Source organism: Sprattus sprattus (genome assembly GCF_963457725.1).
Source record: "Sprattus sprattus genome assembly, chromosome: 2".
NCBI lineage: Eukaryota > Metazoa > Chordata > Actinopteri > Clupeiformes > Clupeidae > Sprattus > Sprattus sprattus.
In genome coordinates, this window is record NC_137921.1 from 33,457,452 (window position 1) to 33,470,581 (window position 13,130).

A 13,130-nucleotide genomic window follows, 5' to 3' on the forward strand; every position below is an offset into this window, starting at 1 on the left:
TTTTATTTCTTAATTTCTTAATTCTGACATTCATAGTCCCTTATTTCTAAATTCAAGTTTGATTTTTCTAGAGGTAAAATACACAACCATTTAATTATTTCCTTTCGAAACCAACAGGGCATTGTTTATTAGTTATGATTTCTGGAAATCCCAAAGAGCAATTAACTGTGCAACGTATTCAGTAAAGTAGACCATGTTACCAAACCATTCTACTTTAGGCCTATGTTATTTGTATATAGCACTGTATGTTTCCAGTTGCTGGCTACAGACCAGCAAGGATGGAACAGGCCAAACCTGGAGTTTTTAAAATGCCACAGATATCAGGAAAGTAAAATGGGCATATTGAAGTATCAAATGTCTGTAGTCCATTAAACACTAAAAAAATGCCCTATAAAATGTCATTATTAAACAACAATCACCATTCAAAATGCTGTGCTCCAGGTAACATAGGCAGAGACAAGAGCAGTTCGAAACAGAACCACCTTGATCCTACATTTCACTTGCATGCATGCATGCATTTTTAAGGCCAATTTACCAATATGAAAAGGAAAACATCCTTTCTGAATACTCCTTCTACCTTACTTCAAGGTTTTCCCTTTTATTTGAAAACAAGTACAAAAACACAGACAAACACCATAAACTGCATCAATCGGAAATATTGCATTGTTATGACCTAGGAATACAAATGTTAGAAAACGTGGACCATTGATCACCTGTAAAAATATATGGAATTCTTGATATGTGAATCAAATATAAAATTCAAATTCTGAGTTTACATTTTGATAAAAATCAGGAATAAATGTCAGTATATGACATGTTCTTATTCCATTGAGGATTCATATATGTGGTAGAAACAAGAAGGATATTCATGGTGAATGTGATACCTTAAGATGAGACTAAACCAACTAACTTAGAAATTTAGAAAAAAATCATGACAAGGTCTTTGTGGTATGTAAAAGAAAAGAAAACAGTCGTTCCTACTCTTGTTCTGGCACTGGTTCATAGGGTGATCCTGTCTTCCGGTATAAGCAATAGTGTTGAAAAATAAACACCACATCAAAAAATATGGACAACAAACCCAATCCGAACTTTGTGGGATCTCCAAAAATGAGTCTCCATTTATCTGTAATTCAACCAACAAACAAAACACCATTAATAATTTACAAAATTTTAGAAGTAGAAAATACTGATGACTTAAACATGCATCTAAAGTTACACCAAGACACATACAGTGAATGTGTTTTGTGTTGTGTGTCTGGCTATTTCCTGTGAAACCTCACCGTTATTGTAAGACTGCAGGAACATCTGAATAATGCTGAAACTGCCTCCAGTAAAATCTAGCAGCACATTGCCTATGCTCCAGCCTTCTGTACTCTTCCTCTGATAGTTCATGTAGGCCTAAAAAGGACAGCACAGGTCGTAATGATTTTGCATGAAATTTTTGCATCAAACTATACATTTAAAGATACTGTAAGTGAATAGTTGAATGGTTTCTCTCAACTGGATGCACAAGACAAACATAACCCTACCTCTCCGTGAGAGAAAACCCATGGCAGCTGGGGATGCCCATCTTTAAGTTTTAAGGTTGAAATGGTAGCCAATGATAACAGAGGCCAAGAGAATCCCTGTTTATGTTTGTTTAACTAGACATCAACTGCCTACTTCAGCAGCCCGGCTAAAGCCAATTCTTGGGTTTTTCACTAAAATAATAGTTTGGGAACAAGCCGTTGAAAAGACTCTCTACTGAGGCTTTTACCTTTGCTTCATTGATATCTCAGAACTTGTGTTGTGAGCTAATGATTAGTATGAATAGGCAGTGGTGTAGTCCAGGGTATACGCAGGTATACAGAGTATACACACTTTTTTTTCAGTCAGGATTGCGTATACCCACTTCTCAAAACAGGGCGTTTATCCTGGGCTGTATGGGCTGCTTAAAAAATAAGAGTATACACACTTCTCCAAATTATGGAAAAGGAAGGCTAAATTGGTATAACTACCTGAGGGATGTACTTGACCAAAGTGACAGCCAGTTTAATGTAGGAGAAGAAGTACAGATAGTCCAGCCAGGTTATCTTTCCAGCTACGGCAACGAAGAGGGAGACTAGCGCAAAAGTCCAGGCCACAGCTAGTAAGACCATGGCCACCTTCGACACTTTCTGCCCTCCTCTCTGTAAGGCAACCAAACACAAGGGTCACACTAACAAATACACCAATACAGCCTGCAATGTACATAAGAGTGCTCGATATATTGTTATTTGTGCCTTAGCCATTGCTACCCCTCAAACTGAGATCGTTTACAGTAGATTAGGTAGTTATATCATTCCCTCCGCTGCTACTTGACTCAGCTGGACCTCTTGTACAGGAACACAATAAATAGGTCCCTATAAAATACTTAATTCGAAAATAAGATTCTGAACTCTACATTTTGACATTGGAGTTGAAGGAGCAATGTGCCAAGTGTTAAAGCACAAACAACTTGTATAACCATGGTTCCAGGGAGAAAAAAAAAATCCAGGTTGCAATTTCAAATCCTTACATTAAAGATGACCTATTAAGGAAAAGGACCGGAATTCCAATGAGGGTTACTCCCTTTTAGCATGTACTTTGGCCTTTGTAGCGTTTACAAGCACAGTATATATATATATATATATATATATATATATATATATATATATATACAGTACCAGTCAAATTCTCAAGTTTTTTCTTTACTTTTATTATTTTCTAAATGGTAGATAACACATTTTTATTTGTTTAGTACATCATTCCATATGTGTTATTTCACAGTTTTAATGTCTTCAGTATTAATCTACAATGTAGAAAATAATAAAAGTAAAGAAAACATTTCTCAAAAAAATTAAAGGTGTGTCCAAACTTTTGACTGTTACTGTATACATAAATAAATAAAAGTATATAACACACTAAATGAAAGGGATTTTTTATTTTTAAAGTATTATAGGTCCCCTTTAGTATTTTTAAGGATACACTGGCAAATTGGTTTCAGCAGGGTCACAGGGTAAGTGTAAACAAGTCTCTTCAGTTGAACAAACATTTAGACGATACCAGGAACAACAAGCCAAGGTGGCATTTCCTCATTTGGCGGTATGCGTTTCAGCTTCTCACCTCATACATCACGCACTGGCAGATATACACCAAACACAGAAGTACTGCATGGAGGCTGAAGAATACATCATTGGCATCCACAGGGTTCACTCCATTTGGATCCTTTTGCAAGAACTCTTCCTGTCAAGTTGAAGACAAGGACATCGTATTGAAGCCTCTATCCACAGTATTGCATGCAATTTAAAGAAAGAAAAAAAACGGCTGTAATGAATTCCTACCAAGGCCGCAGCATTATCTGAGCATCTGCTCTAGATAGGTAAACACTGGCCGTCACAAAATCTTTTTTCAACAACAGAGATGCCTGTCAAGTAGGTGGAGGCTCTTACTTTAATGTACGGCACCCAAAAGAGGCCCACATTGAAGACACTATAGGCAAAGAATCCTGTCAGATTGAGTGCGAGGAAATCAAAGTTCAGGCCCACAACACTACAAGGGAAAGCACAGGAAGCCTTTAAATACACCAGATATCCACTGAGAGCCCATTTGAGAAGACAGAAATCTGATCAAGACAGTACCTCTTCCGTCTCCAGTTTTCATATGCCTGGGGATAGAATGAAATGGACCATGCCACAAAGTAGATCCAACCAATAACTTGATTGATTATTGCAAGAATGTTACTTCTGACCATCAGAAATCTGATCCTTGTTGTAAGACTGGCAAAAGATAACATAGTGAGTATGCATGTATTATAGTACATATGTTGAACTTCTCATACACTTTTGTTTGGTACACTATAGAATATCAGTATGGCATAGATAAAATACAACACAGCGGTTGCTAATCATTTAGATCAGTGAATCATATGTCTGGAGTACCTGGATATTTCTGTATCATTGCTGTACAAGTAGGCAGTGACTTGACCTACATCCTTTGACAGGACCTCAAACTGAGCTGAGGTACTTTCAGCTGAAAGAAAAACCTGAAATGAACAGCCAAGCAAGTAAAAATGAGATTTACAAAATGCAAAGTCATTACCCCAAATCGAATCAGCTCTACATCTATATGGAGGACCGAAAGTGCCAAAATTCAATAAATAAATACATCATCAATAATTATTTAAATGTGTCATTAATTAATTTAAATTGGAATTAAATACATAAATGTTGTATTAAATGTGTCATTAATTTATTTAATACAATTCATTTTATGTTAAAAAAACGTATTTAATTATTTCACTATTTAATTAATTATGTCATGGTCCTGTGTTGCACCGCATCAATAATTTATTTTATCTGTCAAACTCACCCATCAAAGTCAGTGGGCGGATTCCTAATACCTGATTGGTTACCCTGCACATCAAGTCAAGGCTTATCGATTCCAGAAATTTGGATTGACGCAGGCCTCATTCCTAAACACTGGGTGTCAAACAAAACGTTTTCTTAGACGCTAAAAATCCAGAGCGTGCGAGGTTTCGATTTCTACTGCAAGTTCAACCTCAACTTAACACGTACGATCTCCTGTAAAGGTAAGTGCTATCTTATGCTATTTTATGTTTTGCAGATAACGTAGAACTGTTGTTGCATAGACAAAGTGTAGGGGCTAGCCTACTGTTATTAGCGACGGTTGCGCCTAAAACGTAATGCCATTTGCTACAGTTGATTGACGGGGATGGGAATGTAATTGTTTTCTCCTCTTTTACCCGGACGCATTTAGGTCTCGAAAAGAGGAAATGTCCGTGTAAAAGAGGACGTCTGCCTTAGTGCCTTGTCTTGTGTTTCAGTTGCTTAATGTTTGACTGTGTTAGGAATGTTGTTGACTCGCTAGTTTGTCATAAACAGCTGCTAGCAAGTAGCCGCTAGCAAGACATCCATGTTATTGTAATAGCCATGTTGGCTAGGTTGCAAACAACTTCCCTAACACAGTCAAACATCACCAAGTTCATTGTCAACATTAAAATCGCTATACATGCTAAATAACCTACAATTTCAGTCATGTGGGCCTATATGAGGTCAGAATGCACACAAAAGTGTACCAAATAATACACACTTGATGAAATAGGCTACATGCTGTTGGAGCCTGAGGGTGGATCTTGAGCTAATTCTTTTAGTTTTAGTGAAGGAAAAATAATTATTCCATGAATTAAGACAAAACATGAATGTGAATGAATTTTACATCTGTCAAATTATGTAATTCATACTTATGGAAATATCTATGTAGTCATATAGTCAGATACAGACAATAGGTCTACATAGCCCTGTATAATCAATGCAATGATGTCACCATGTAGGCCTAGTTTTCAATCTTGCTGTAGGCTAATACTGATTCGAATGCCATTTGTTAATTGTTCAAAAAGCTGGAACAAGCTGGTAAAAAAGGGAACCTTACAGATGTTTTTTTTATTACTATCATAGATAAATATACCAGTAGCCTATCGTATCGTATTTGTGGTATCGTATTGTAAGTATAGGGTTTGGTGATATTTTGGCAGGTATAGTATCGAAGTCATAATTTTGGTATCGTGACGACCCTAGTGTCAACCATATACTTCATCAGTTTCAGTGACCTTGCGTTTTTGGTATGGTGCAGATTGGCATTTTGTAAATGTCTGCTAAATTAATTAATTTGTGTTTCTTTTTTCCTTCAGGTTTACCTACAGAGGCAAAACTGGGAACCATAGCAACATCCATACATCCATCATCCAACGTCCATTTGTAGTTCCACGTTGGTGGGATGAACTGCCTAGCACTACCAGAGCAGGGGTTCAGATGTCATGCCTTATTTGAAAAATGCATGTTCTGTAAGGCCCTGCAGTTGTAACACAGCTGCACCATGAACTTCATGGCATCTCTTACTTAAATACATTTAACATAAGGAATAGAAAAAAAGTGCAGAAATGTAACTACTGTAAGTGCAAGTTAAGTAGTACACTAGTAAATGTGATCCATGGACCCACACCTGGCAAACTAAGCACCGGAGCAGCCAACACAAAGCAGATCAGGACATGCCATGCCCCCCACTTTACGCCGCTCTTCCCCCTCACTATGGCTCCCTTGAAGTATCCCTTAGAACAGGCATGCAATTGTTAACATATTTACTACACATTTGTTTACATATCCACTACAAACATGTTCCTACCTAAACTGACATGTTAAAGAAGGGATCCTTGGAACTGGGGTACTCTTTTTTTTTTTTTTTTTTTTTTTTTTTTGAGCTTGACAACTGGTCAGGAACTACCCTGCTTAATGTTTCAGCAATAGTGAGGTTACGCCTGCGATATAAATGGTACACTGCTTTACGGTGTCCTCGACATCGCCCACACTGAGGCCACACTGAGGAGTGTAAATGTCCCTGTGATCCTGATTTTCATTAGAATATTATGTCTGGTCCACTGTTTTAAAATGGTCGTCTCCCAAAACTATGACACGCTGACCATGCATGCTCTACCTCCAAATGATGATACTGATCTCACTTCTATTGAATACTAAAATATTCATTTATATTCATTGATGTTTTCATGCTCATTCATGAAGAATGACCTGTTGTATTTCATTTGATAGCTATATGAATGTTCAGAAAGGGTATGGGGTGGTAGTAGAGTAGTTCAGTAAGAGGATGACTGTAGTGCCAAGGATTATTGTTGTTTCATATTGACTGACCTCAGCATACAGAGACCCTCCACCTGAAGACTGGCACCTATCTTCCTGCAATCACCCCAATGTCTTACATTGAAATAAAAGATAAAGCAACCCTGTACACTGTCATTGTTCTGCAATGTTTCTATGTGTATTTGTTAAATGTAATTTCAGCCAAGTTGCATTTAAACCGAGGTGGTGACATACAGTACTGTGCAAAAGTTTTAGGCAGTTGTGAAAAAATGCGGTAAAACATAGACTGCTTGGAATTACATGATGAAACAGAAAGATTTGAGGAAGCCTGCAACGACAGAACATCTGTGGTTAGTTCGCCAAGATGCTTGGGACAACCTGCCAGCGGAGTTCCTTTTAAAAACTGCAAGTGTACCTAGAATAATTTATGCTCTTTCAAAGGCAAAGGGTGGTCACTCCAAATATTGATTTGATTTAGATTTATCTTCTGTCCATTCACTGTATACTATTGCTAATTGATGGAAATGAACTGTTAACAGTCTTCCATTTTGAAAGTATTCTTAGGTTACAGCATTTTTTCCCCACCTGCCTACAACTTTTGCACAGTAGCCTACTGTATAACAGAGACAGATTAATTATCAAAGAAAATGTATTTGAATAAAGTGATATTGAAGTAAGTATTGAAAGCAAACGTGCTGTAATAATCAGAGGTAATAGTTGGCTAAGCGTTACATTCACTCACGTAAAAACACGTTAGTAACATTTTCTTAATCTACCAACCGATGTATTTATCAAGTGAGTTATTAGCTACCGCTGTATTCAAAATCAGGTTTGTTAAGTCTTGTAGCTACAGTCGCTAAGTATCAGGTGAATCTCCAGGCACTTCAGACTAAAGCAATGGATCAGACTAGATCAGCGTAAGCCCCGCCCACTGACTTTGATGGGTGAGTTTGACAGATAAAATAAATTATTGATGCGATGCAACACAGGACCATGACATAATTAATTAAATAGTGAAATAATTAAATGTGTTTTTTTACTCAAAATGAATTGCTATTTATTTAATTAATGACACATTTAATAAAACATGTATGTATTTAATTCCCATTTTAATTAATTAATGACACATTTAATAAAACATGTATGTATTTAATTCCCATTTTAATTAATTAATGACACATTTAAATAATTATTGATGGTGTATTTATTTATTGAATTGTGGCACTTTCAGTCCTCCATACATCTAGGCCTAATGGTAGCAATTAAAAGAGATAGCCCTACCTGTTTGGGCAGTCCAATAATCGTAGTGACATTTTTCAATGCATAGGTGATGTTGAATTGGATGGTAACAGTGACATTCAAAGGAGCACTAAATGAGGAAAGAATGGAAAAAGTTAAGGTTCCCGGTATGTAGCCTTCAACATTCAATAACACAATATTTGTGATACCCGTTAGATTACCTTGAATGTATGGTAATGTTTTTAGATGACCCCTGCTCCAAATCTACAGTCCCTGGGGCAGTAAGGAGCACGGTTGAGTCTGAAACACAGAACATCAAAAAGACTCATGGTCTCAATGAACGGCGTAAGATGACGACCTTCATTCTACCAGAGGGGTTTACAGTTATGTTTAATGGGATTCAGACATAGGCATATAAACGTTTATGTCTATGGGTTAATAATGCAGTGTCACTCACCACATACAACGACCATACAGCAGACTACTGACAAAAATAATCGGACACTTGCGGACATCTTCAGCTTTCTGCAGGACAATATGTCAGGACATGTACACCTGTTGACAAGACAAGCCGATTCTCTCATGAAGAAATGAACGCAATTTAGATAGCCAAGTGCTAAGCTTATTTTCGACAATCCGAAATAGTGACTCATACGCTATTTCACCTTGTCTGGCTGGGCTGAGCATCTACATTACAACAACTAGAGTGCATACGATTGAACTGAAAAGGAAACATACGGAAGTTAGCCAGCTTGCTTTGTCGCCTTACTCTTCCGTGCTTGCAGTTGGTCATATGACCCTGCTCAGCTGACTTGAACGTGACGTTTAGCGAATGAAAAAGAGGGGGATGTGACTGAATCCCAAACAGATGGTTGATCTAACAGGTGCCAATCGCCACAGGTTTGTTGTGTAAAAACTGTATTTATTTACACACACACACACACACACACATACGCTATTTCACCTTGTCTGGCTGGGCTGAGCATCTACATTACAACAACTAGAGTGCATACGATTGAACTGAAAAGGAAACATACGGAAGTTAGCCAGCTTGCTTTGTCGCCTTACTCTTCCGTGCTTGCAGTTGGTCATATGACCCTGCTCAGCTGACTTGAACGTGACGTTTAGCGAATGAAAAAGAGGGGGATGTGACTGAATCCCAAACAGATGGTTGATCTAACAGGTGCCAATCGCCACAGGTTTGTTGTGTAAAAACTGTATTTATTTACACACACACACACACACACACACACACACTATCAAGCCTTGAATGGCTGGATGGACATGAAATGACCGTGTTGAACCGTGGTTTCTATCGAAACATACATGATATTATGGTAATGACATGAGGAAATGTTCCTTTAACACGTTGCTGCTAGTCCCAATTCTGTTCAAATTACATATCTATTTCTTACTGTACACATAATCTTATGTATTCCCTTATTCCACTTTACAAATCCACTTACTCTGCACTTGTATTGCTATTTTGCACTTCTGATTGGATGCTAAACTGCATTTCGTTGTCTTAGTACTTGTACTCTGTGCAATGACAATAAAGTAGAATCTAATCGAATCTAAAACCAAAGGTATAACTCTTTGATACAGCGGAATAACTGATTGAAATATGAATGAATGGCAGGGAATGATTACAACACTACATGAACTAACATGTATACTATCTACTGTCTGTTGACATGAAACAGACTAAATCCTGAAATCACACATATAACAAGCACTCACTTTCTGAATGACGCACGGCAAGAACAATTGTGAATGTCTCTCTCTAATATTGAATAATCGTCCAACGCAACTCCCGATGGTGATGCTCTCCTCCAACTTCTCTTGACCAACAAACTGGACAGAAGTGGGTCGGATTTATAAAGGGGTGATGAGGTAGGGTGACCATATTTGAATTGGAGAAAAATAGGACACTTTGTCGCGGGAGAGGGTGCGTGGTAGTGTATAGCATACAGATGACCTCGCCTCCTCCCCCCGCAACAATGTTTTGCCATCTTTTCCACATGCAGATGTCACGTGCTGTTGTAAACAATGTAACTAGTCACTAGTTGCATTGTTTAGAACAGCACATGATATCTGTGTAATGTGATGTTGTAAACAATGCAACTAGTCACTAGTGCAACTAGTCACTCAAAATGAGGATAATTATCGTGCATCTGGCAACACTGAGAGGGCGGTCGACTAATGACAGTTCACTCTAAAGTCAGAGCTTGAGGAGCAAAGTTGTTGCCCTGACGTAAGCCAGTCGTAACCTGTGGGAGTGATGGGAGTCTGATGAGTCTGTCAACGGGTCAGTTGGACCTCTGCGTCGTACTCAGGAGCCAATGTGAGCAGTCTGCTGGCTGCAAGGACAGGTTTCCTTGTGGAAAGAAGAATTAATTCCTCCGGGAAGCAGTCGCAAGGAGAGCAATCTCAGCTTGCCTGAAATCTTCTGCTGTGGGGTCTGTGGGTGTAGCCACCCCATGACCTGCTCTGATAGAGGCCTCCAGCAGCTCATGGTAGCTGCTTAAACCTCGGGAAGAGGCTGATCACTGGTCACAGAAAAGTTATTTCTGCAGGCCAGCAGGCTCGTGGAAGGATAACATGCCTCTACCTGCTGGCCATGAAGACTCCTTTCTCTCATTGCTGTCAGCCTCTGTACAGATGGACTCCTGACACAGCAGTTTCCCACACAGCGGGCCCAGTACAGAACGTCGAAGCGCTTGAAGAGGCAGGCGATCCCCCCCCACTCTGACTGTGTTACCCTCCAGTGTCCTGACAGCTGCTCTGTCCTGTTTTGACCGTGTGATGAGCTTCTCATACCCATCCTTAGGTATGACACTGGCGGAGGTGGTGGCAGAAATGTGTCACCATCTGGTTTGACAGCCAGTGGAGAAGGATGGGACGCAGGCCACAGCACACCTCACACGTCATCCACTGGCTGGATGAAAGGCTACCTGGTTGGCAGCGGCGTGGATGTGAAGTCTGGGGAAGCCTGTCATAGAACTGTCTGTGACGTGGAGTTGTCGTGATCACAGTGCCTGTTGTCTCCAACAACATTTTGGTCTTGGAGTGTATGTGTCTGAGGCAGTTGTCGCCTTGGACGTTCAACCAAGTAGTCATCTAGGAAACGGGGCTGATGACCATCACAGCGAGCATGGGCGTTTCCTCCTGGGTATGACATCCTTAACTGTGGTAATTGCACAATCCGGCTCGAAGGACCATGAAAAGGAGGGGGATATGTGACTGAATCCCAAACAGATATCTATGATGGTTATTTTAAAAGGTGCCAATCGCCTCAGGTTTGTCTAGTTAGAAGAATGATGTCAAAGTCCTGATGACAATGTATGGATCTGTTCCTTTAACACAGTGCTGTCTTACTGTGAACATTCCATTCCCTCTGTTACCAACGGTAACCTTTTGGAAATAGCGGAATAACTGATTGAAATATGATAAGACAGTGAATGATTACAACACTACATGAACTAACATATGCTATCTACTGTTGACATGAAACAGACTAAACTGTGATGTATTCATATAGGTATTGTTCATATGTCATAAGGTCCTCTAATCATTATTAAAATCCTTTATTGCTTTTATGACATGATACAAATCCATTTGTCTTCCTCATCTTTTGAGCCTGTGAGGTCAAACTAAGTTTGATACAGATGGACTAATATTCCTAATATGCTACAAGGCTTCTTTTTGCAGTACCCCTTAGACATGATTTTATATAAACATAGAACAAAAATTAAGGACATTTGTGATGTGCCAGAATAAACTGAAACTGAGGAAATTTGTGTTTGGTAGATTATTTCTTTGTTGTAACAATGCTTCTTGGCAATGCATCTTATACCATTGGAAGGCCTGTTTTCTTCCCTTTCAAATGGTGCCACATTTGTAAGGAACATGCATTAGTGGGATGAGCTGCAGAGCTGAGTTTGTGGGTTGCGCCCATGAAAAGTTTGCCAGAATAAGCTGTTTGGCAAATGTTTCATCGGCGTAACCCACAAACTCAGCTCTGCAGCTCATCCCACAAATGCATGTTCCTTGCACATGTGGTACCATCTGAAAGGGGAGTAAACAGGCTTTCCAACGGTACAAGATTTTTTTGCCAAGAAGCATTGTTACAACAAAGAAATAATCTACCAAACACACATTTTCGTACTTTTTGTACGTACGTTTATTTGGCACATTTTTCATGGGCGCAACCCACATACTCAGCTGTGCTGCTCATCCCACAAATGCATGTTCCTTACAAATGTGGGACCATTTAAAAGGGAACTAAACAGGCTTTCCAACGGTATAAGATTTATTGCCGAGAAGCATTGTTACAACAAATAAATAATCTACCAAACACAAATTTCCTTACTTTTTGTTTTATTAGGTTTCCTCCGGTAGGAGGTAACCTATTGTTATTAGGTTTCCTCCGGTAGGAGGTAACCTATTGTTATTGTAGGCTTTCTTATGTTGCTGCAATGGGAGTCAATGGCAGCCCCTAGAACCATATGGTAACTTTTTGTGAAATTTGGCACACTCATTAAGGACAGTCCCTTCTTTATTCACACCAAGTTTCATGGCTCTCATTACACCACTCTAGCGCCACCAACAGGGCAAAGTTGGACTTTTGTATCACACGCAACTTTTGAACCGTATGACCGATTTTCAAAAATGAGGTACCATTGGATTCCCTGAATCAAGACGAATTAAACCCATCCCTTGGCGTCGATTTCCGGTTATATAGATTTTCCGCTATTTCCGGTTTTATCAAAAAACTTTGAAAGCCTTCTCCTCCTACAATTTTTGGCAAATCTTCTTCAAAATCACCAGAGATGATCTTCAGACCTAGCTTCACAAAAGTTATGGAAAGAATTTTGATCCTCACAACCGTTTGTCCGGTACAGCCACTCAAATTCAGCATAAAAGTCGCCAAACAGGAAGTGAAGTCATATCTTGGCAAATCTTTGTGAAATCAACACCAAACTTTACATGTCACTGGAAAACACTACAACATGTTCCCATGTGCAAAGGCAACTTCATATCTTAAAAAATGATTGATATAAAGCAAATTGGATAGATTGTTAACGCTAAAATAATGCTTTACACATCAACAGGTCAAAAAGTGATACTCTGATTCAATCACAAGTTCATGTGAAGACACTTGAGAATGTTAAGTACGCAAATCTGAAAAAAAGTTGACTGTAAGATGAAAAGTGGATTTTT

At 38.9% G+C, this 13,130-nt stretch overlaps 1 protein-coding gene across 1 annotated transcript; it reads right to left on the reverse strand.

The window, feature by feature from the left end:
• Nucleotides 1-95: 95 nt before the first annotated feature.
• On the reverse strand, nt 96-8,498 carry ctns (cystinosin, lysosomal cystine transporter). The gene is made up of 10 exons (XM_080832739.1): nt 8,365-8,498; nt 8,129-8,207; nt 7,950-8,037; nt 3,939-4,042; nt 3,639-3,776; nt 3,450-3,549; nt 3,124-3,243; nt 1,998-2,168; nt 1,281-1,398; nt 96-1,123 (listed from the first exon to the last, which is right to left on the reverse strand). Exons 1-10 carry the CDS (start codon nt 8,489-8,491, stop codon nt 978-980), a joined length of 1,191 nt encoding a protein of 396 aa, XP_080688865.1. The 5' UTR covers nt 8,492-8,498; the 3' UTR covers nt 96-977.
• Nucleotides 8,499-13,130: the final 4,632 nt, after the last annotated feature.